This window comes from Amphichorda felina (assembly GCF_050947745.1).
Source record: "Amphichorda felina strain 45539 chromosome Unknown scaffold_4, whole genome shotgun sequence".
Classification (NCBI taxonomy): Eukaryota; Fungi; Ascomycota; class Sordariomycetes; order Hypocreales; family Bionectriaceae; genus Amphichorda; species Amphichorda felina.
In genome coordinates, this window is record NW_028145046.1 from 729,667 (window position 1) to 750,233 (window position 20,567).

A 20,567-nucleotide genomic window follows, 5' to 3' on the forward strand; every position below is an offset into this window, starting at 1 on the left:
GTGTTTGATGGCACCGTCTCATTCCATGCATCGTGGCTCCCATGATACTGAAACGTCCGGTTCCCATGCTTGTGTGACTGTGGACTCCCATACACATGAAGCCGTCGGCCGTTGGCGCATGTAACTACAGTCTCCGAGTTCTCTAAGTATATGATGTCGCCCCAGTCTAGTTGCTCACGCTTTGCAGCAGCATTAAGGCTACGATCTTGGCTTGGTTCCAGCAGTAGATCATGATCCCCGGCAACGACAATCTTGTACGGATGGGGCTGGCGACGAAGCCAAGCAATCGTAGCCTGGAGCTCAGTAAAAGACCCAGATTGGGTCAGATCGCCGGCATGAATGAGGGTATCCCCGCCGGGCAGCGCGGGCTAATAATTACGCATGTCTGAAATACACACTACGGTGACCAAGTCTATGGGCAGTTCAGCTGGGAGGATACGTCTTGCCCAGTAATGGTAGACTGTCTGCGCTAGGAAGACGAGCGGGGGGCACCAGAATCTCTGAAGGGTGCTTGGCCGTGGGCGGTTTATGATAGCTTCGAGGCCCGATGCCATGGATAGGGGAGAACAAGTTGGCGGGATTGAAAGTCTTTGCGATAGTGTTGGTGTACAACGTGTGATGTGTTCACTCGCGGATGGGGCTGAACCATGTGGCAGAGTAGTAACGACTATTAAGTAGTACGTAGTTAATGTCTGCCTGCCTTGTTGTCAGGTCGCTACCTAGATCAATCACTATACCTCGTGATAGCAGACATCTGCCTCAGCTGATGCATGTAGAGCAAGGAAGTATGGGCTTCAAGGTAACCTGGATATGCCATCCAATGCCTTGTATGTACGGATAGGTTATAGTGGTTAATTCTTTGTTATTGTAAAGCAGGGACATATTTCTCCAGGTTAGCAGTCAGAAAGTATGGAGTATTGCCTGGATTTATTTCCGTTCCATGAATCAAGGTGAAGGCAGAAGCAATATCTACTGGAGTCAGTGGAGTGGTTAACTGAGAAGGTGTGGGGTTGCGACTGAACAGCAACCAGGCAGTTTTCCGGCGCCGGAACCGCACTGCATTCATAAATCAACGAGAATCTCCACACGCTTTTTTGTTAAAGTCACCTACCCAAGGTAATGGACATGAGAAGTTGCAGCCTGAGCCACCGGAACTGCCACAGGGGGCTTGTGGTTGTTCAATGCTGTGCCACACCCAAAGTGGACGACAATGCCTCGTCATCGCCTTCCCCTGATGCTTTCCGTAAGCGACCCAGGTACCGGTACCTGGACTCAGGGCTGCGCAATCGCCCGCTTCTCCCCGTCTTCATCTGGACCCTGAAGAACCTGCGCCCAGTAAAGCCCGCTGTTTGAGGACCTTGAGGACAACTTTGCATGTTGATGCTGAAGGAATGCATTTTTGCGAAGGGATGCCGCATCCGCCACGACGACTCTCACATTTTTGAGACGGAATTTATCGAGGAGTGATTACGTGCCATCGCCAGCGTTGAAGATGGCCGACGTCCCTTCCAGCGGTTGTGGCGGTTGTGGCGGTTGAGGAGCAATGCTACTTTAAGACTGAGCCGTGGCTAAGTCTCCTAATCCAGCACGTACTCGATAATCAAAACCGGCTAGCCAACGCTTGCATAGCTGTATATTCTTTTGAACACACCCACTCACTCCTTCAAGGCCAGCGTTGGTACGATATGGTACCCAATGAGGCGGTTTATGGCCGTGCTTGCACCCTGTTCACAGTCCGTTTTCTATAACTTCCCAAAAAGGTCAGCAGCTCGGTTGCGATGTCATAAGTGATAGCTTGATCTGCAAACTCCTACAAATCTAGTTCTTTACAACGATATCAACCACAGAATTATAAAACATTCGTAGATTTAAATATAGTGAGATAATAATATTTTCAACTTATCTGATACTAATTATTAATCATAATCACAACAATATTTTTCAGTGGTCTAAATTATAGAATAAACTTTAATACCGTCTCTGCCTGTCTCTCTCGGTCTATCCGAGATGAAGGCAGGCCTGACAAAACTATGGAAGCTAGCCACATATAACCTCCTCATTCTCTTAAAATAAGAGACGTTTCTTAGAATTCACACGATATTAAAAGCATATTTAAACCAGTTAGCCGGTCCAATAATAACACCCTCCCCGTCGCCCTTGATGATTTTATCGATGTGATCCGGGCATACTAGTTGTCAAAGATGGTCGAGATGTTTGTTATTGAGCTCCGAAAGAATGTTTTCCTCTCTAATGGGAGTTCTTGCTCTGAAATCACGCTGTTGTTAGGCCAGTCAACAATACAATACGTATAATATTAACTGCCAGAGAGCAGATTCAACCCACAAACTACAGTCATTTCACCATTCTCGCTGTCCGCTTCAAAAATACTAGTTGTGAATAGTTGAGAATTGTCTATTTATTTCTTTACCTTTGACTTAATAATCTCATAGGTATATGCGATATTCCTCATTTACTTACCGTATGTCAGCCAACATGAAGAGCAATTCATGGACCAAGTGCCGACCAATAATTTGTTCCATTGTTGCTGGAGCTGGTTTGATAAATTTTGTCGAGACACGCCCGTTACGTTGAACCAAGAAGCTCTCCATAAATGCCCGACTAGGTGTCCGTCATGTTGAAGCTTCTGGCGGAACAAACAAGTGAGCCGTGAGTTTCGATGCCAATGGCAAGGGGTGTGTAGTCGGTGGATGTGGGCGCGCCAACCGCCGGGCTAAATGGTGAATACGAGGTACTTTATTTTTGCCTGTGTTTATATATACCTGGATTTATCTTTTATGATTATATTAGGAATTTACTTACATGGCTTGGCCAGCCAGTGTTGGTGCAGACGAACATGAGCTGTAAAGTACATCAGTATAGGTAGATTTAATCATATATGGCGCCCGAGAGCAAGGTTCTAGCGGTTGGCATTACGGTGTTGCGCAAGAGTGCTGAGTTAGCTCTGGCTTTTAGGGCGTGGATGTTCCACATCTACTTGCGCTGTGAATACCTCGAGCTTGCGATCCTTCTAGGTGGCGATATACTAAATCCGTCACTTTCAAAATTCACCGCTATTTGTTTATGGCTATTGGAATCTCGATTGAGCAATGTCTTTCAGATCAAAATATTACGTGATCTTCGAAGGAATGGCCGTTAAGCTTAAATTGCAGGGTAGGAGAGTGACTGTGTTAGGTTTTTATAAGCGAATCGGGGCATTGTCATTATTAAGGGGTGCTAAGTTAGATATTTATCATTGAAGAGCTTAAAAAAAGGGCATAATTTCGAGGCAAATCGAGTGCCTATATTGCTTTTCTTTTTTCTTTCTTTTTAAGTCATAATTGAATTAATCCAAGTTAAGCCCAAGCGGTTATTGTTAGTTGTTTTCTTTCTCCAGAGCGAGCAAACGTTGGCCATTCCATCAGGTCATTTCGGAAGAATTCAGACATAATTGGTGCACAACAAATGCACAAGCCTCTGGTAACAGCTGAGTTTTGAGTGAGGGATGGGAGAGCAACAGCAGCGGCAGCGCTATTCTGAATTTGGCCAGGTTGACGCAGTCAGCTGGGGCCTGTGTGGCGCATGTTGTGCAGGCCAGCAGGTCGGGGGAAGTAGCGGTACCTAAGCTTGAGCCTCGCAGACCGCCTGCTGGGGTATCGGGGCGCCCCTGATTGGCTGCAGCGCCGTAGCTGACGCGTAAACTGCCACCCTCCCGGCTGGAGTCTCTGGAAGGCAACGCAACGCAGCGTACGCAACGCAACGCTTGTCGCCGGGTCCACCCCCCTCCTCCCCACTCCTTCTTGGTTCAGGCAGACTCCCACGCAGCGTCCCTTCACCCATTCTCCCATTCAATCCCATATCTACGGCTTCAGTGCTGCGCGGTCATTTCGAGGTGCATGCTACAGTTGACCACGATCCCTCCGTGATACCTCGATGCTCTTTTACTCGCAAAGACGACGACTCCGGAATCAGCGACCGAGAGGCGACGCCTACGACGACGTACTGCTAGTCGCTTAGGGGAGCCTGGGCCCTGTGGCGACTCGAGAGGTCCACGAATCCCCCCAGCTGACGACGACGCAACCCGGCCACCACGCACTGCGAACAACGAAAGGCAACGCCTGCCACCATCATCGGCGACGGTATCAATTGTCCGTTCCCGTCGCCGTTCCGATCACATTCTCTTTTATCAACCTCACCCTGACCTGAGGACGGACACCTTGGCCAGGAACCCAACTCACCATCGTAACACTACTCCGCCATTGCTGAACTAACTTCGGCATCACCATGGCGGATCGGAACACCCCGATCGATGCGAGTGCCCCTGCGCACGATGACTATGGCGAGGAATGGGCCCATGACTTGCGGGTGCGGTTCGAGGGCCTGCTCCGGGATAAGCGCATGAACGATTTGCGCTCCTCGTCACGGCATGCATCACCTTCACCTGGCCTCGCTGAGCGCGCCTCGAGCGCCAACCTGCGAGCTCCTGGATTTGATTCCCACAGCCGGCCGACAACGTCTCACGGACCAGCAACTCCGCCTTCCTACTCTTCCATTCGACATCTTCCTATGATCCCCACACCCCCGGCTGTGCACGACCGCGAGTCACAGAAATTCCGCAACCTCTTGATCAGCCTCTCCTTGACACCGACAAAATATGAGAACCCTGGCCTGTTGGATGAAGCCCTGCAAATTATCCCACTCGACCGGATATACAGCGAGGCGGAAGAGGAGAGTCAGGTCTTGCAAGCCGAGGCTGAGAGTATGGGCGACGGGCGCAAGCCTGAATGGGGATACCAAGACTGCGTCATCAGGGCACTGCTTAGGTTTGTTGCTTTCCTCTTATTGATCTGATGGCTCTGGTTCTAACATCATACCAGGTGGTATAAGCGATCGTTTTTCACATGGGTCAACAATCCCGCATGCCAGCTCTGCCTCTCGCCTACCGTCGCCCAAGGCATGACCGCACCGACTCCTGAGGAGAGCGCTTGTGGTGCCCTGCGGGTCGAGCTTTACCGATGTTCGGCCCACTCCTGCGGCTCATATGAGCGATTTCCTCGGTTTGGCGACGTTTGGCGGCTGCTGCAGACCCGACGTGGTCGTGTTGGCGAATGGGCCAACTGCTTCAGCATGCTCTGCCGCGCGGTCGGTGGACGCGTGCGCTGGGTGTGGAATGCGGAGGACCATGTATGGACAGAGGTCTATTCGGATCATCAGCGCCGATGGATCCATGTGGACGCTTGCGAAGAAGCCTGGGACAATCCGAGGCTCTATACTGAGGGCTGGGGGAAGAAAATGTCGTACTGCATTGCCTTCTCCATCGATGGTGCAACCGACGTGACGAGGCGTTATGTCCGCAAGTCGGAGAACGCCTCGGAGCGCAACCGGTGTCCCGAGGAGGTCTTGCTCTACATTACTCAGGAGATCAAGAACATCCGCCGAACCAACATGGGCAAGGATGAGCGCTTCCGACTGGAAAAGGAAGACCAGCGAGAAGACCGAGAACTCCGAGGATACGTGGTGGCCACCATTGCCCAGGCCGTCACTGACCTTGTTCCCGGTGCCTCCAGCTCATCTAGCTCCAGTCGGTCTACTGGAGCTCGAGGCCAGGACCACAAGCTGCCTGCTGAGCAGCCGAGCCGACAGACTGGTTCTTCGGGGTTCTTGGCCCAAAACGGCCACAACCAGCAGTTCCAGCCGCCCCGTGACCCAAGCCGCAGACCTTGAACGCTGGGCCGCATGGGTCACAACTTCTTCTTATCTGGAAATTACATACTATCGACGGTGGACAGTTGCCCGATGGAAACCATTGGCTGCTGATACAACGTCGTCATCTTTACGATATATACCTCTACGACCAATATCCACGACTTCTACGGCCTCATCTATGTCCACGGACTTATCTGAGCTCGATCACTACATCGAAACGGCCTGTCCGCCATACTATCACTTCTTTTAACTTTCCACACGGGTCTCTGCATAGAGTCGGCGTTTACTTATACCACACAAACTACTTGGTCATCTGTGCAAGCAGTGGCCCCCGTCGAAAGATGGGACATGTACCTTCTACAATAACAACAACACTTGACTAAGTTTCATTTGTGGCTGGATATCGGGTTGGAGCTGTTTTTGGGGATGTTCCCGGGGCGAATGGGACACATGGGGCGAATATTCAGGCATTCGTTCCCTGCAAGGGAAGAGCTGGGACGGGATACAACCCAGCTCTCGGCGTTCGGTTGAAGTTTTTTGCTCGTCTCGTCATGGGTTTTGCATCAGCGTTGCAGTGCGGGTACTAGGGTTACGGGCCAAAGGAGAAGGATGGTAGTTTGGTACATCAGGGATAGATTTTGCAATCGAATGCCTGTCCCATTCAAAATGAAGCCGTTGCGCTCTTGATTGACAATCGTGATCCAATGTTCCCAGTGGAACACGTGACTTCGTGTGGAGATCGTAATGATTGGTGGTGCGGGTGAAGATTAAAGCGTCTCCCAATTAGGAAATGCATGGCAAACACTCTCAGGAGCATCGTGACTTTTCAAAAAGACGTCATCTCCAGCTCACTCGTCTTTGCCTACTTATCGCGCCAATATTGAATTATCGTAAGGCATCGCGTCTTTTGATAATGGGCGGCGGCACGCGTATATCTGCAGGTCGCACGTCGGGCCACCAGCACACCCCAGCGCCGAAGCGCGGTTGGCCTCAAGCTTCCACCACCCAATGCGTGGCGACATCGGCCAAGCTGGGCAGCAGCCCGCATATCCCCATCGATCTCACTGAAGATGGACCTGCACCTGTGTCCGCATCGAGCAGGAAGCGGAAAGCTGACATTGAGTGGCCCGTTGCGCCACGACCCTGGATGCCTGCACCCCGAGCGCCGCAGACATCGCCTCAGCAGCAGAAGAGGCAGAAGAAGACGCCGGATGAGCCCGCTGAGGAGAAACGCCTGCGCAGGTTTCGCCCCCAGGAGCCGCGGAGCTTCAGCGAGATCTACGATCGTGCCATGACTCAGCGCTTCTTTGTGCTGGAGCGCAGGCGCACCGGCACGGACGAGTGTCCCGGTGAGGTGGTCGAGCTGACGGGGTCGACGGGTAATGTCTATACTGTGTCAATTGGACGGAGGCCGGATTGTGACTGTCCCCATGCGAAGAAAGGGAACCAGTGCAAACATATTGTCTTTGTGGGTCTTTCCCTTCAGCCCGTCACCAAGACAACATGTAATACTCACAGGCTGCCATCAGGTCATGAAAAAGGTTCTGAATGCGCCGTTCAACCTAGTGTACCAGCTCGCGCTGCTTAGCTCAGAGCTCCGTGAGATCTTTGCCTCGGCGCCGCCCATCGACTCACCCGAGTCGGCGAGGGATGGGAAAGACGCCGACAAGCGCAAGCCCATCGACGGGGACTGCCCCATCTGCTTTTCGGAGCTGGAGGAGAAGGGTGAGGCGATTGTGTGGTGCCGCGCCGCCTGCGGCCAGAATATGCACCAGGAGTGCTTCCAGACGTGGGCGCGCACCAAGAGCGGCAGCGGCAAGGTGACGTGCCCGATGTGCCGGAGCGAGTGGGAGGGCGCGGACCCAGGGGCCATGGTGGGCCGCGTAGAGAAGAGTCGGGGCACGGTAAGCGAGGGGTATGTGAATGTGGCGGATCAGCTTGGGATCAGCCAGGTCAGAGGTGAGTTTTTCAAAATCATTATTGATCATATTGGGTGTGGAAGGGAAGGACTGACGAGGTCGTAGACTATAGCTCATACTCGGAGTGGTTCGGACGATCACGCCCTGGACGAGGCGGCTACAGCGGCGGCTGGGGACGTCGCTATGGTGCATGGGGAGAGTGGTAAATTATTCGTTTGCTCGGCTTGGCGTCGAGGGTTACTTTTGCGAAAGTATGAATCGTTGCGATTCAGATTTGTCTTTCTTTGTTTAGGTTCTAGCATAGGGCTGCGATGGGTCGCAAATAATGGGTGCTGGTCCTGGTCCTGGCGGGTCCCGAAATGGTCTTTGGCCAACGGCATATTCAGGTGGGAATATGAGCTTCTAAGCACATTGGAACAGTTGGCCGGGAACGGCGCAACGGAGTATCGAGGCCCAGCGTCGGTGTCTTTGGTAGCAGCGAGATGATCCTGGGTCGGCCCTAGGATCGGTCGGTCACCCGGACCTTCGCGCTCAACAAACCCCGGCCATCAGCCTAAAGTACTATGCATGTACGAAAGTATGATGCTCGGAGAGATGCCACCCTTCGAGCAGGGGTATATATGGACATATGATTTATCGCTCCGTGTCCGCCGGCGTTCTCCACATTCTTGTATGCCGTCATAGCGACACTGCTTACCTATATTTAATCAATTCATATTCTGCCTAGGGGTTCGACTGGGGTTTTCGAGGTTTGCCTATATAATGATAACCGGCTTAAAATGCTATCAGGGGCTGATCTAATGCGACTCTCTTCAGAGCCATAGGGACAAATTTCAAAGCCATCATACTCAGGATCGCCGTGCTTGCATGCCGGCATGGCACGTTGTTCCGAATTGCCGACTGATCCTTGGGCAAATCGGCGTATCCGATACGGAAGTAGATCGTCACCATCCATGGCGAATCCGGGATTTATCGATCTTTTTCGGCAGATTTTGAGTTGGCATGAGAGATACGTAACTAGTTCGAATAGTAGCCCATGTACACACCTCGGCCCGCGGTCGACCCTTGTCCTTGTAGTTGCAGGTCAAGCTTTTACGAAATACTAGGTGCAAGTCCGACATTCTGGTATAGGACCCAAGGGATCTATGAGTGCGGTAATGGGCTTAGGGAGCGTGACATAACCAGTATTTCAATTCTCCCCTTGCCACGACTCTGGGATTCACATGCACGGTGATAAGTGGGCATGGCCACATCCATGTCCTCCCCGGCATGGGAATTCACATGAGATCTGTCAGATAAATGTGGCCGTCGGTCGCCTGAAAACCTTTCACCGACGGTCGGATTCCGCCGGAGACTATGGTGCCATCCAACACCTCAACACGTATCGATGAAGTCCTCAGGGACGAAAAGTCCTCGGTATACAGTGGGCCCCTTCAGGTTCTTCAATAAGATAAAAGCGTCGCCAATGCCTCACTCAAGCCCCGTCTAAATCCAGAAGCCATCAGTCAGTTTGATCCCTTCTTGCAAAGACAATTCTTACACAAAGACAACCAACCATACAAAAGATGGCTCCGAGTTCTCCCATAGACGACCTCCCATGGTCCCTCACCACCCCGTCAATACCAACCGACCAGCCCGACACAGTAGACATTGCTGCACGAGAAAATACGCCCGCGTTCACTCAGCGCGACAGCGACGAAGTGGGCGGCTGGGACTCCCTGGGAGGAGCCATCGCAGGCATCGTCGTGGGCTCGCTCGTCGGTGCCGGCCTCATCGGGTTCCTCATCCACTGCCTTTGGAAACGCCGAGCGTCGTGCAAAGCGAGGCACCACGAGGCACGCTCCGCTCATAAGCAGCTGGAGTCGCCTGACGTGGAAACACCACCGGTAGCAGCAGTGGCCAACCACTAGGGCACGCTGGTCACGTTGAATATCCTCTTCAGATTCAGAGGCGATGAGCAGACGCAGGGCTACGATTGATTTGAAAAGACGGCACGAGAAACATGATTCAATATAGACGAGATCTTGGGGGGAAATTAGACGGGACCACTGGAGTTTAGACGGCTTGTGCTTAGTATTTGAGGGGTCAAGCAAAGGGTTCCTCGCCCAACTTAATTTCAGCACAGGTTGGCCTGGGGCTTAGTGTATTAGTGTGAGGAATAATAGACGCAGATAATTATCAAATTGATGATCTGTCACCTGTATTCAATCTGTAGTGCGGTAGAAACATCCCGCCCTTCCCCAGTAGTCCGTATCACTTGTCATCACACACGGTCGCAGGTCCGGAGCGCTGGAGCCGGAGACTCGGAGCCGGACCCCGGATCCACCACGGCGGCACGGCCGGGTCGCCCCACAGAGTCACAGAAGGACCCTTGGAAATTAAACCCTGTTGGCCCAGGTCGATTCAATTCGCCGCCGTGCAAGACTTAAATGTCTCACGGATGTCCCGGACCCCTTGTAGTGACAGCAGACCCGAATCATCGCTGTGGGGAAGGTGGTGCTGCCCCAGGCTGGGACTGGGCCAGGTCACTTACACTTCGGACTGGAGCTTGGTACCATGCCCAAAGAGGAACAACGGAGGTCTCAGTGACGTCCTCGAGCCCATCGAGCGATATTCCGATGTTGGATCACCATGCCAGCCAGATGATGTATTTAAATGAGGCTGGTCCGTCTGGCCCTCCAGAGCCTGTTGGCTAGTCATCTGAAGTATTACTGCTACAGTTGCATCTTCCTTCTCCAAGCTCCCAGTAATAATTTCACACCGAGACCCATCCTCTCCCAAGTTCAAAATGTCTTACCGCGGCACCGAAAACGTGAGTCCCACCCCCTCATATCAGATCCCTAGCTTCCCCACAAAGGCCACAAGGAGGTTGACAATCCCATGCAGCAGTACGGCGGCTCCGGCGGCAACTCGTACGGCTCCAGCGGCCGCACCGGAGCCAACGATTTCGGCTCCTCCAGGATGGGCCAAGACTCTGGAATGGGACTGGGCCAGAATACGTATGACACCAGCGGCCACACCGGCAACACCCACGGGTCTTCCGGCATGGGCGGTAACGACTCCTACGGCTCCTCTCGCATGAACCAGGGAATCGGCCAGGACAGCTACGGCTCTTCTCGCACGGGGCAGGGAATGGGCCAGGATAGCTATGGCTCTTCTCGCACGGGCCAGGGAATGGGCCAGGACAGCTATGGCTCTTCTCGCACGGGCCAGGGAATGGGCCAGGACAGCTACGGCTCTGGCAACGGCGGTGGCCTCCAGTCCTCCCACGGCGACTCCTACGGCTCTGGTGGCCGCGCTGGCGACAGCGGTGGCGACTACGGTTCGTCCCGTGGCGGCAATGACTCCTATGGATCCTCTGGCAACCGTCAGCAGGACTACCAGACCGGCAGCAACAACCAGCAGGGCAAGGAGGGCTTCATGGAGAAGGCTGTCCACAAGGCCGAGGATCTCCTGGGCAAGCACAAGTAAAGACGTACATAGCAGGGCTTATAGGGGAGACAAAGTAAATGTCATTTCTCCTTCACCCGTCACCTTTCGGCCGCGGACTTTGTTACCCATATTTTGATTGACTGGAAAAATGCAAAAGGATCTAAAATTGCGTGGGAAGTAGAGATGATAAAAGTTGCACAATACGCATGCCTCTCAAAACGCCTAAATAACAAACAAAAAGGCCCATGGTGATCCAAGCGTTCTTCAATGATTATGCCTCGGGACTGGGCATTTCTCAGCCACACTCAGGTACCTCGCAGCACGCTTCAGGATCATCCCCTCGCTCAGCTGGCCCGTCTCGCGCCTGTGCAGCTCCTGCCACGGCGTCTGACTCTCGGGATACTTGTAGCCCCCGGAAGCCTCGAGCTTCTCTCTGCGCCTCGCCACCTCGCCCTCTGGAAGTAGCACGTCGACGCGGCGGGTGTTGAGGTCCACGCGGATCGTGTCTCCATTCTCCAGGATGGCTAGGTTGCCACCGGCAGCGGCCTCGGGGCTCGCGTTGAGGATGGATGGAGACGCCGATGTGCCGGACTGACGGCCGTCTCCTATGCATGGAAGACCCTCGCAGCCTGCCGCCAGGAGGTAGTTGGGGGCCCGCATGTTGACCGTCTCGGCGGCGCCGGGGAAGCCGATGGGACCGCAGCCTCGCATCACGAGCACGCACTTCTCGTCAATTCCCAGCGAGGGGTTGTCAATATTCTTCCTGTAGTCCTCGGGGCCGTCGAACACAACCGCCCTGCCCTCGAAGGCGTTGGGGTCCTTTGGATTGGAGAGGTATTTCTGATGGAAGTATGGGCTGATGGTTGAAACCTTGAGGATGGCCGAGTCGAAGAGGGATCCGCTGAGGTTGATGAATCCTGCATTTGGACGGAGGGGATTCGACAGCGGGCGGATCACGTCGGGCAGCTTGGAGACGCTGCCCCTGACATTCTGCTCCACGGTCCTTCCGTTGACCGTCAGGGCATCTGGCCAGAGGAGGCCCGCTTCCAGGAGCTGTGCCATGATGGCGGGTGCTCCTCCAGCCTGGTAGTAGTCTTCCCCGAGATATTGTCCCGCGGGCTGCATGTTGAGGAGAAGGGGAACCTCAAAGCCCACTCTATACCAGTCCTCGTTGGTGAGCTCCAGCCCCATGTGCTTTGCAATAGCATTGAGATGGATGGGGGCGTTGGTGCTGCCTCCAATGGCGCTGTTGACCCTGATGGCGTTCTCAAAGGCCTGGCGCGTCAGGATATCGCTGGGTTTGCGGTCAGCTCGGACCATCTCGACAATCCGGAGCCCAGTCTCGTATGCACACTGCCCACGCTCCTTGTAGGGAGCAGGAATAGCCGACGAGCCAGGGAGGGCCATGCCGAGTGCCTCGGCCAGGGCATTCATGGTGGAAGCCGTCCCCATGGTGTTGCAGTGGCCGACGGAGGGAGCACTATTGTATTGACTTGTCAGTCAGGGTGTTGTTGTTTAGGAGACAATTTCCGTCTAGACTTGCCCTTGGGAGATCATGGATACCAGCTGCTCAAAGTCGATCTCGCCGGTGGCGTACAGCTCGTCCGCCTTCCACACCACGGTGCCGGATCCCAGCCTCTGCGAGCCGTCGTGGCCGTTGAGCATCGGACCGACATTCATACAGATGGCCGGTAGATTCTGAACATGACTCATTAGTTCCTTTCAAAAAGGGGGGGGGGGAGGGGGGAGCTCAAGGGGCCAGGGTCCATCTAACCATTGTCGCGGCCGCCATGATACACGCCGGAGTGGTCTTGTCACACCCGGTCAGCAGCACAACGCCATCGATGGGATACCCATGCAGCAGCTCGACGAGGCCCAGGTAGGCGAGATTCCTATCGAGCGTAGCCGTGGGCCTGCGCCCCGTCTCCTGGATGGGATGCGTGGGGAACTCAAAGGCGATGGCGCCAGCAGTGCGGATGCCCTCGCGCACGCGCTTGGCCAGCTCGATGTGGTGGCGGTTGCAGGGGCTCAGGTCGGATCCTGTCTGGGCGATGCCGATGATGGGCTTCCCCGACATGAGCTCCCTGGGCGTCAGCCCGTAGTTCTGGTACCGCTCCAGGTAGATGGCTGTCTGGACGGCATGTCTGCTGTCGTTGAACCACGACTTGGACCGGAGCGGCTTGGGGGAGGATGATGCGGGTTGCGCGTCTTTTGGCGCATCGACGCGGCCGCCAAGACTGTGGATCGTCTTCTCGAGCTGTGCGATGCGGTCTGTGGCCTCGAGAAAGCGCGAGTAGTAGTCCTCGATGTCTACCGTCTTGTGGGTTATGGGACCATTGCTGCTCTTACACGAGCAGTCGGCGCAGGATCGCGCACAGCCGGGCATGGTTAATATAGCTTAATACGACGTGGGGGTTTTGATGTTCGTTTGGGGAAAAGCAATCTAAATCGAGGGCATCTGGCTGGTCGTCGAAGTGAGGGGGCCCAGACGTGTACGCATCTTTTTCCACGATCACGTCTATTTCTCCAATTCTCTTATCACCATGCATGGCCGGTACCGGAAAGTGTGGGAACCCCGTATCTCTGATTCATCATCCACTGACGGAGTGACGGAGGGATCCGGGCTTGCAGAAGTCGCAGGCGCTAGTCTCAATATCTCCTCATCCTCATGCGCCTGGTGGATACTATGAGGCACCATCTTCGGGAAGATCCCTACGGTGCGGCTCGCCACTCCAGATGCCCAGTCGTCTCCACAAGTCATCTTCGAAGCTCCCCTGTAAACCAGGTTAAGCTCCCTAGGGAGTGATGGGGAATACTCACAAGCAAGCACTTATTCGTCAACGAGTCCGAGTCCCAAGTCAAATTGAATATCGTCTGCGACGCACACCGCCAGATTCCTGTCCCGACACAGTTCCAATATCCAACAGCTGGCTTGTACGCCTAGCCTGGTCGAAATCTCTATCCCCATCTTTTGTAGAGATTTTAATAGAATTGCCACCGGACTAAAAGTTGGGAATGAATGGTCAATCAAAATGACAGCTAAGGAGTTGGAGCCGCGATGAAAGAGGAGAAAGAATGGAATGCCACACTTACAAATTGCCTCCGTACCAGCTTCCAGAACAGGGGCACAAGGCTCATAAGGCCGATACAGAGCGGGATGAGCTGGCCTGTTGAGTCGACGGAGTATACCCCCTCGACCCCGTTCCAAACTAGCGATAGCTCGATTCCAATGATAACTATGACGACCATGCCCAACATAAATATGGAGCCGCCCCTTGAGTGCTGAGAGTTAGAATCCACCGGCAACTGAGCCTCTGGAGGGCAAGGGGTATAGGTTAGAAACTCACACTTGTCCCAGCTTGTCCCAGTAAGACACGAAAGTGCTGTCCGTGTCTGTTCCGGAAGAAACCCTGTCCCGAATCATCACATAGACCAGACAAACCAGAACCGAAACACCGATGGGGAGAAAAATGATAAGGATCACTACCACCTCAATGGATTCTGCAAGACTTGGGCGGAAAATCTTACGCAGTATCCATCCCAGGAAGTCTAAGATCAGCAGAAGGAAGCAGAAGACGCATATAAAGCCACTGGCGATTGGGATTGCGGATGACTGAATGCGGGCAAAGAGGAAAAAGGACGTCCCGCATGGCGTCTCGGCAAACGTCGTATCCGTGCCGACAGCTCTCCGGACCCAGAACCAACAGGTATAGCCCATGACGAGAGATTCGAGGACCCCCGTACTCGACACCCAGCCACGTATACCTTTGGAGTGATCCGGGCTGACGAGGAAGCTGCTGACTCGAGCTGTCCGGGACATTGGTGTGAGAGAATGTCTGGGGTCACTAGACTCATGCTTCTCTATCAGGTCGGACATATCGCGGGCCGTCTTAGTCGCGGAGGCGAGAAATAAAGTCATAACAATAATATAGAGCATGATGATGATCTCGACAGAGTAGGTGCACCCTTGGGTAAAAGTGAGCACCAGCACGGCGACCATGAGGGAGGCGCTGAAAACGACCGACGTGGCCATGAGCCCCCGCTCTTCGTCGTGCAGCACGGTACTGACCAGCCAGGTGGCGAACCACTGGAGGTAGACTCCGAGGCGGATTCCCATGCCGTAGGCGTCTTCGTCGCCTCCAAAGCCACATGGCAGCTCCCTCAAGCGGCACTGGGCCTCGTCAAAAGTGTTGCGCTGGGCAATCAGGACAAGGGGGATGATCAGAGGGATGCAGAAGAATGCTGCAAAACCATCCTCGAAGAAGAAGGAATAACATTTAATAACCCATCCTGTCCATGGCCGTGTCCTGGAGCCGCGACCAGCATTGTCGCTGCTATAGTCCGTGCGTTGTTGAACGACACCTGAAGCCGAGTTAGAGTTCCATCCCCATCAGCCAGAGACACGGAGGTTGTCGGGTAAAGGAGAGATAGATATGGATACCTGCTTTTGAGCCGCGCTCCACGTCGGGGTTCGCCTCCTCGAAATTGACATTCAGGGAGCCCATTTCTCTAGAGCCTGGTGAAGTTGGTGGAGAAAGTCCCCTGGATCCCTGATGGGCCACCCACCATGGGCTGTGAAGGAGTGAATGACCTGAACAAGACGGGATCAACTACGGAGTAGAAGTGGGATAATTCCTCGGGGAGAAATTGGGGCAAATTACGTCTTCGCTCTTCGGTCTTATATCGGATAGCGAGCAAAGCTGTCGGCATTTATTTTTAGCAGGGGCTGTTGTCATCCATGTCGAGGTCTATTGAAATCGGGCCTCGTTCCTGCCTCGTCCTGATTCCCCCCCCTTCTACATGCTTGCAGGCTATAACCAGACAAAATAGCCCAACTTCCATCTCCCCGCACATGAGCCATACCTAACACTTCAGGATCACAGCGAAGACCATGTGCAAAAGCATCACACCGTCTCGGTGAAGAAGGTCCACGTCTCGCCAGGCGCCCAGTACGAGCCATCCGCATCCGCCGGGTCGGCCACATGGTCCCCGCTGTGCGCGATCCACCAGACGGGATACCCGTCGCCACACGTGTACTCGGTCTTGATGTGGCTCCCGCTGCCAGGCTGGGGCTCGGGGGCGTCCTTGGCCGCGCACCCGTTGAGCGAGAGGAACTTGTCGCGCAGGGCCCGCCCGCGGTCGACGCCCAGCACCGAGTCAGCCACCCCGTGGATGCCCAGGTAGGCGATGGGCGTTGTGCCGCCATCGCAGCCGCTCAGCTCGGCTCCAGCGATGGGGGCCACGGCGCGGAAGACGTCTAGATGGGCACTGGAATCAGTAACAATGCAGACTGCGTACTTGTGGGGAGGACTGACCAGGTCGAGAGCAAGCCACGGAGTAGGACATGGCGCCGCCGTAGCTGAAGCCAGTTGCAAAGATCTGTGCCTCGTCGATGCAGAGCCCATTCAGCACGCTGTCGACAATGGCATCCGTAAAGGCAATGTCGGCCCCGTTCGTGTTGGCCCAGCCAGCGTCGAGGCCCTGGGGCGCAACAAAGATGGCTGAACCCTGGGCCAGCGGCTCAAGGCCATAGTAGCCAGCGTCAGCCACGTTGTGCATGCTGCCGCCTAGCCAGTGGTATCCGATGATGAACCTGTGGGGGATGTTTGGGTCGTAGTTATCTGGCACCTTGAGGATGTACTCGCGGGTCTGGCCGTTGATGTCGACCGTCTTGGTGCCGCTTTCGATGGGACCAAGGCCACATCCCGGGGACTGGGCGGCCGCGAGACCAGAGATGGCAGCGAGTTGGAGGATAATTGCAGATTTGGAGGGCATTTTGGCAGCTGGTTCGAGTTAGAAACTGTGGAGAGGAGATTGAGTTGTTCATCGCTTCAAGCCGTGGTCTTGAGGGGGCATTTTATATCTTCAAGGCTGGCTCACGAGCTGAACGCATACTAGTAGTTGTTGACGTTGGCTTTAGGCAATTTCATACTGAAACTGACCATGATCGTTGCCGATGTCAAGTGCCGTGTATTTGCATATACGTCACACATTCTGCCGGTAGCATTACGAGACTACAGCCGAGAGGATCAACCTAGAGTGCAGGTATAAGCCTAGAAGAAGGATTGGAGCGCTTCGGTGGGATGGAGTCGGAGGGGACTGCAAATAGCCCGATTGGGAAGGACAAGGAGAGAAATACTTCGAACTCGATTTGAAACATTTAGCATTTAGACATTGATAATATAACCGTGCATCTTATACCTAAGCGAGAACGCCATCCGCGGACCTTATGTCTTGTTCACGGTTCTGCTACTGCGACGTTGCAAGTCGCCGCCGATAGCATCACCAATCATCTCCACTCAACGGGCAACTCAAATTGAAGACACGCAAGGTAAACCAAACTGGGCAGACCGCTAAGATAATTAAAGTGCCATAAGTTTGCAGTTCACATTCAATTCAACCGGTTGATATGGACAAATTTAAAATGCTACCTATACGAGCAGTAGAGCCGAGGAATCCTGCCCACAGTCCCATTCCAAGCCTACCAGCCGCGCTCCCGTGAAAGCTCATACCACCAGTTGCGCAACATCCATCCATCAAAGTCGGTAATCTCAGTGGAAGATCCCGCCAGCATGATGAAGTTCTCAATCCCCGTGGGAGTCCAGTCTGCGACCTGTTAGCGTCCACTTCTCCATCATGGAGCATCCAGGGGGCTGGGTTTCGATTACCATAAACTACAGCAAAAATTGTCAGCATTTATTCTTCTTGAAACCTCGCGGTGGAGAACAGGATATTTGACTTACAGTCGTCCAGACCAAAAGTGTGGCCCATCTCGTGGAGGATGATGTGCATGCTCGGCAACCCGAGCGCCTCCATGAAGTACTCCCTCCCGACCCTCTGCCCCCAGTCACCACCAGCGCCGCCCTCAAACCCATCCGTGAGCCAGAGCGAGTGGTCGTAGTGCCGGTCCTCGCCGCCGGGGCACTCGCTGTAGTCGCCATCCTGGTGGAAGAACCGGCCGCAGGCGGGGGCACACTCGGGCGCGCCCTCCGAGTCCGTGTTAGTGTAGACGTCGATGCCATCGGTGGAGCCCTCGAGGATGCCCTCATCGCGGACGGCCCAACCGACCACGTTGACCTCGATCTTGCTGTAGGGGAAGTTGTCGTAGCCGTAGAGCCACTCGAACCACAGCTGGTATTGCTCTGCCAACTTGGAGGCAATCTCCGTGCGCTGGGCTTCGGTCACTGTCGTGTCCGACTCCCATCGGACACAGTAGTTGATGGTTCTTTTGCCTTGTGAGTATCTCTTCTTGCGCCTGGTACATGTGGACTCTCACCCTTGCGTGGCCATGACCTGGTCCCAGCCGTAGTTGTAGAAATCGAAGAGGCCGTTAGAATAAGTGTCCAGGCAATGCTGCCAGACCTCTTGCAGCGGTGTTGTGAGCTCGCTTGGTGGGCTCCATCCATCCTGTCTCTTGAAGGGCCTGTTGGATACAGGGCGGTTAGAGCGGGGAGTGACATTTTGCAGAGACTCCCAGACGCGAGGGTCGGCGTCGCTCCGGGAGGAGGCGTCCAGGGCCGTGCCAGTAGCTGCAATCGCGAGCAAAGAGAGAATAGAGGCCTTCATTTTCACGATGTTTTGTTAATGGCCAAGACTAGTTTGAGTAACAAGAAGCCCAAGTTGAAGGCTTAGAAGTACAGAGCCATGACGGCATTACCGAGGCAGGGCTTTGATCTCATTTATACAATTGCGCCGCCCTCGGGTAGGAGATACGGATGTCTACTCCGCAATTGCCCTTTGAAGCCATCGAGGCACAGGGGTTGTGGGTTCGTTTCGTAAGTTCGTAACAGCTCTATATTTGAAACCGGGCCCTCATTGGCGGAGAATCCGGGAGACTGGGGTGCGTTCGGCAGTCACCCATGGGTTAGAAACCCCGGTCGCAAGTAATGTGTTTGCGATCTTGAGTCCTCCTCCTCCTTGGAAAACGTGGTGCTACTAGTCTCAACTGCCATTCGTGCGCTACTGCTCTGGGTCAGCTTGGCGTTTAGAGTCTTGCCAGATAGGGCGCCCCAAGGGTTACGGAGGGAGAGCTCTTTGAAGCTCCGGGGTGTCATTTGTTGCATTCAGTTCACCAAAACCGGGAGACGAATACTATTGGTTCCACCTCTGGAGGACTGTCGACTTGAATACCTTAACGAATTAAAGAACAAGATGGCTATACATGGGCGCCGCGATAATGTGACTATACGGCCTCTTGCAATAGTTATTCTCGATAAAAAGCAAAAGGAGCCCCTTATGAGAGAAGAGATTTATCGGCCGTTACATTGACTCTAAAATAACCATTAACTTCTCTCCGGAAGAGGTCAAATTTACCTGATTGCTCCTTCGCAAGCTAGCTATTTAGTAGAATCTCTATGTTTCTATAATATCTTGCTTATCCTCTCAAGGGAAGGGGGGGAGGGTGTTAGTGTCACGCTTCTAGAGGAAACACACGTTAGCAAGTAGTATCAATAGTAGCGCCGAACGATCGATTATTATTCAGTAGTAGTATTAGTGCGCCACGCTCTAGGCGGGCGTCATGTGGTCTATATTTGGGCCTCTTCTGATGCCAGCCTGTTGGGCCCTGGCAGGGAGGGTGAGACCGTGGGACGCAATGTGGGTCGTAGCTCCAGAGAGAAAAGGGCATCACACATCCCACTGACACAATCACCGCACTTGAACTAAACATCCCTCCCTCGTCTCCTACGAGCGCCCAGGCGGTCAAGCTATAACCTGCAAATATGAGCGACGACAAATCTGACGGATGTAGGGTGCTCTTTGCACACGAACACGAAACAACAACAAGGTCATTGTTGAGGGGCCTCGACCGTCAACCAAAGTTGCAACTCGGGAAGTGTGGACCCGAGAAAGGCAGTCGATGGCGGAGTGGAATTCGGCGCCCTGGCGGGGCCGTCCGGAGGCTCCACTAGAACCACCGTACCGACGGTGGTGTCCAGTCTGAAGCCATGGAGAATAGTCATGGGCCATAGGATGCCCCCGAATTGAGATTTAGAAAGGGCCGGGGGTTGTTTATACTAGATTATTGGAAGCGGATAGTCAAGGTCGTCCATCTAATGTAAGAGGATGATGCATCTAGGCAACACCGAGGCTGCGAGGAAGATGCAGCCGTTGACGTTGTGGGGCTACTTAGACGCGAAGCACTCAACGCGATCAATCCCTGGCGACGTCCCACCTCTCCACCTCAAGCGCGCCTGGTCGCGTTGATGACAGCCACCCTCCTCAAACAACCTCCATCCTCCGTCTCTCTTCATCTATCAATTGCACAACAACCTTACGAAATACCGTATATCCCATCAGAGACCCATTGCCTCACCATTCGGCAACATTATCCACAATATTCCTGCCGAATTTCGACAAGCAAACTCCCTCTCGAAAACAATGGTGCTCAAGCGCAAGCGCTCCACGTCCGAGCTCTGCTCCTCCCCCTCATCATCAGTCTCCTCAACCTCATCGTCGCCTTCACACAATAGCCCATTCGCCATATTTAGCTCGAGCATGTTGGGCCCCGCGCAC

General features: G+C 54.0%; 8 protein-coding genes across 8 annotated transcripts; 3 read left to right on the forward strand and 5 right to left on the reverse strand.

Annotated features, from left to right (window-relative positions):
• Positions 1-4,281: 4,281 nt before the first annotated feature.
• On the forward strand, positions 4,282-5,721 carry png1 (peptide-N4-(N-acetyl-beta-glucosaminyl)asparagine amidase; the record flags this gene model as incomplete). Its single annotated transcript, XM_083193432.1, has 2 exons — positions 4,282-4,820; positions 4,875-5,721. 2 exons carry the CDS (start codon positions 4,282-4,284, stop codon positions 5,719-5,721), a joined length of 1,386 nt encoding a protein of 461 aa, XP_083050380.1.
• Positions 5,722-6,616: 895 nt separating this feature from the next.
• ACO1O0_003990 (uncharacterized protein) lies at positions 6,617-7,828 on the forward strand (the record flags this gene model as incomplete). Its single annotated transcript, XM_083193433.1, has 3 exons — positions 6,617-7,082; positions 7,222-7,662; positions 7,728-7,828. The coding sequence occupies 3 exons, from the start codon at positions 6,617-6,619 to the stop codon at positions 7,826-7,828; spliced, it is 1,008 nt and encodes a 335-aa protein (XP_083050381.1).
• Positions 7,829-10,410: 2,582 nt separating this feature from the next.
• On the forward strand, positions 10,411-11,093 carry ACO1O0_003991 (uncharacterized protein; the record flags this gene model as incomplete). Its single annotated transcript, XM_083193434.1, has 2 exons — positions 10,411-10,434; positions 10,467-11,093. 2 exons carry the CDS (start codon positions 10,411-10,413, stop codon positions 11,091-11,093), a joined length of 651 nt encoding a protein of 216 aa, XP_083050382.1.
• Positions 11,094-11,318: 225 nt separating this feature from the next.
• Positions 11,319-12,506, reverse strand: ACO1O0_003992 (uncharacterized protein; the record flags this gene model as incomplete). The annotated part of the gene is made up of 1 exon (XM_083193435.1): positions 11,319-12,506. The coding sequence occupies one exon, from the start codon at positions 12,504-12,506 to the stop codon at positions 11,319-11,321; it is 1,188 nt and encodes a 395-aa protein (XP_083050383.1).
• An 81-nt stretch (positions 12,507-12,587) lies between these two features.
• ACO1O0_003993 (uncharacterized protein) lies at positions 12,588-13,440 on the reverse strand (the record flags this gene model as incomplete). Its single annotated transcript, XM_083193436.1, has 3 exons — positions 12,588-12,752; positions 12,829-13,364; positions 13,404-13,440. 3 exons carry the CDS (start codon positions 13,438-13,440, stop codon positions 12,588-12,590), a joined length of 738 nt encoding a protein of 245 aa, XP_083050384.1.
• A 957-nt stretch (positions 13,441-14,397) lies between these two features.
• On the reverse strand, positions 14,398-15,559 carry ACO1O0_003994 (uncharacterized protein; the record flags this gene model as incomplete). Its single annotated transcript, XM_083193437.1, has 2 exons — positions 14,398-15,416; positions 15,496-15,559. The coding sequence occupies 2 exons, from the start codon at positions 15,557-15,559 to the stop codon at positions 14,398-14,400; spliced, it is 1,083 nt and encodes a 360-aa protein (XP_083050385.1).
• A 399-nt stretch (positions 15,560-15,958) lies between these two features.
• Positions 15,959-16,829, reverse strand: ACO1O0_003995 (Alpha/Beta hydrolase protein; the record flags this gene model as incomplete). Its single annotated transcript, XM_083193438.1, has 2 exons — positions 15,959-16,311; positions 16,370-16,829. 2 exons carry the CDS (start codon positions 16,827-16,829, stop codon positions 15,959-15,961), a joined length of 813 nt encoding a protein of 270 aa, XP_083050386.1.
• Positions 16,830-17,535: 706 nt separating this feature from the next.
• On the reverse strand, positions 17,536-18,620 carry ACO1O0_003996 (uncharacterized protein; the record flags this gene model as incomplete). The annotated part of the gene is made up of 3 exons (XM_083193439.1): positions 17,536-17,660; positions 17,798-18,279; positions 18,331-18,620. 3 exons carry the CDS (start codon positions 18,618-18,620, stop codon positions 17,536-17,538), a joined length of 897 nt encoding a protein of 298 aa, XP_083050387.1.
• Between the last annotated feature and the right edge of the window lie 1,947 nt (positions 18,621-20,567).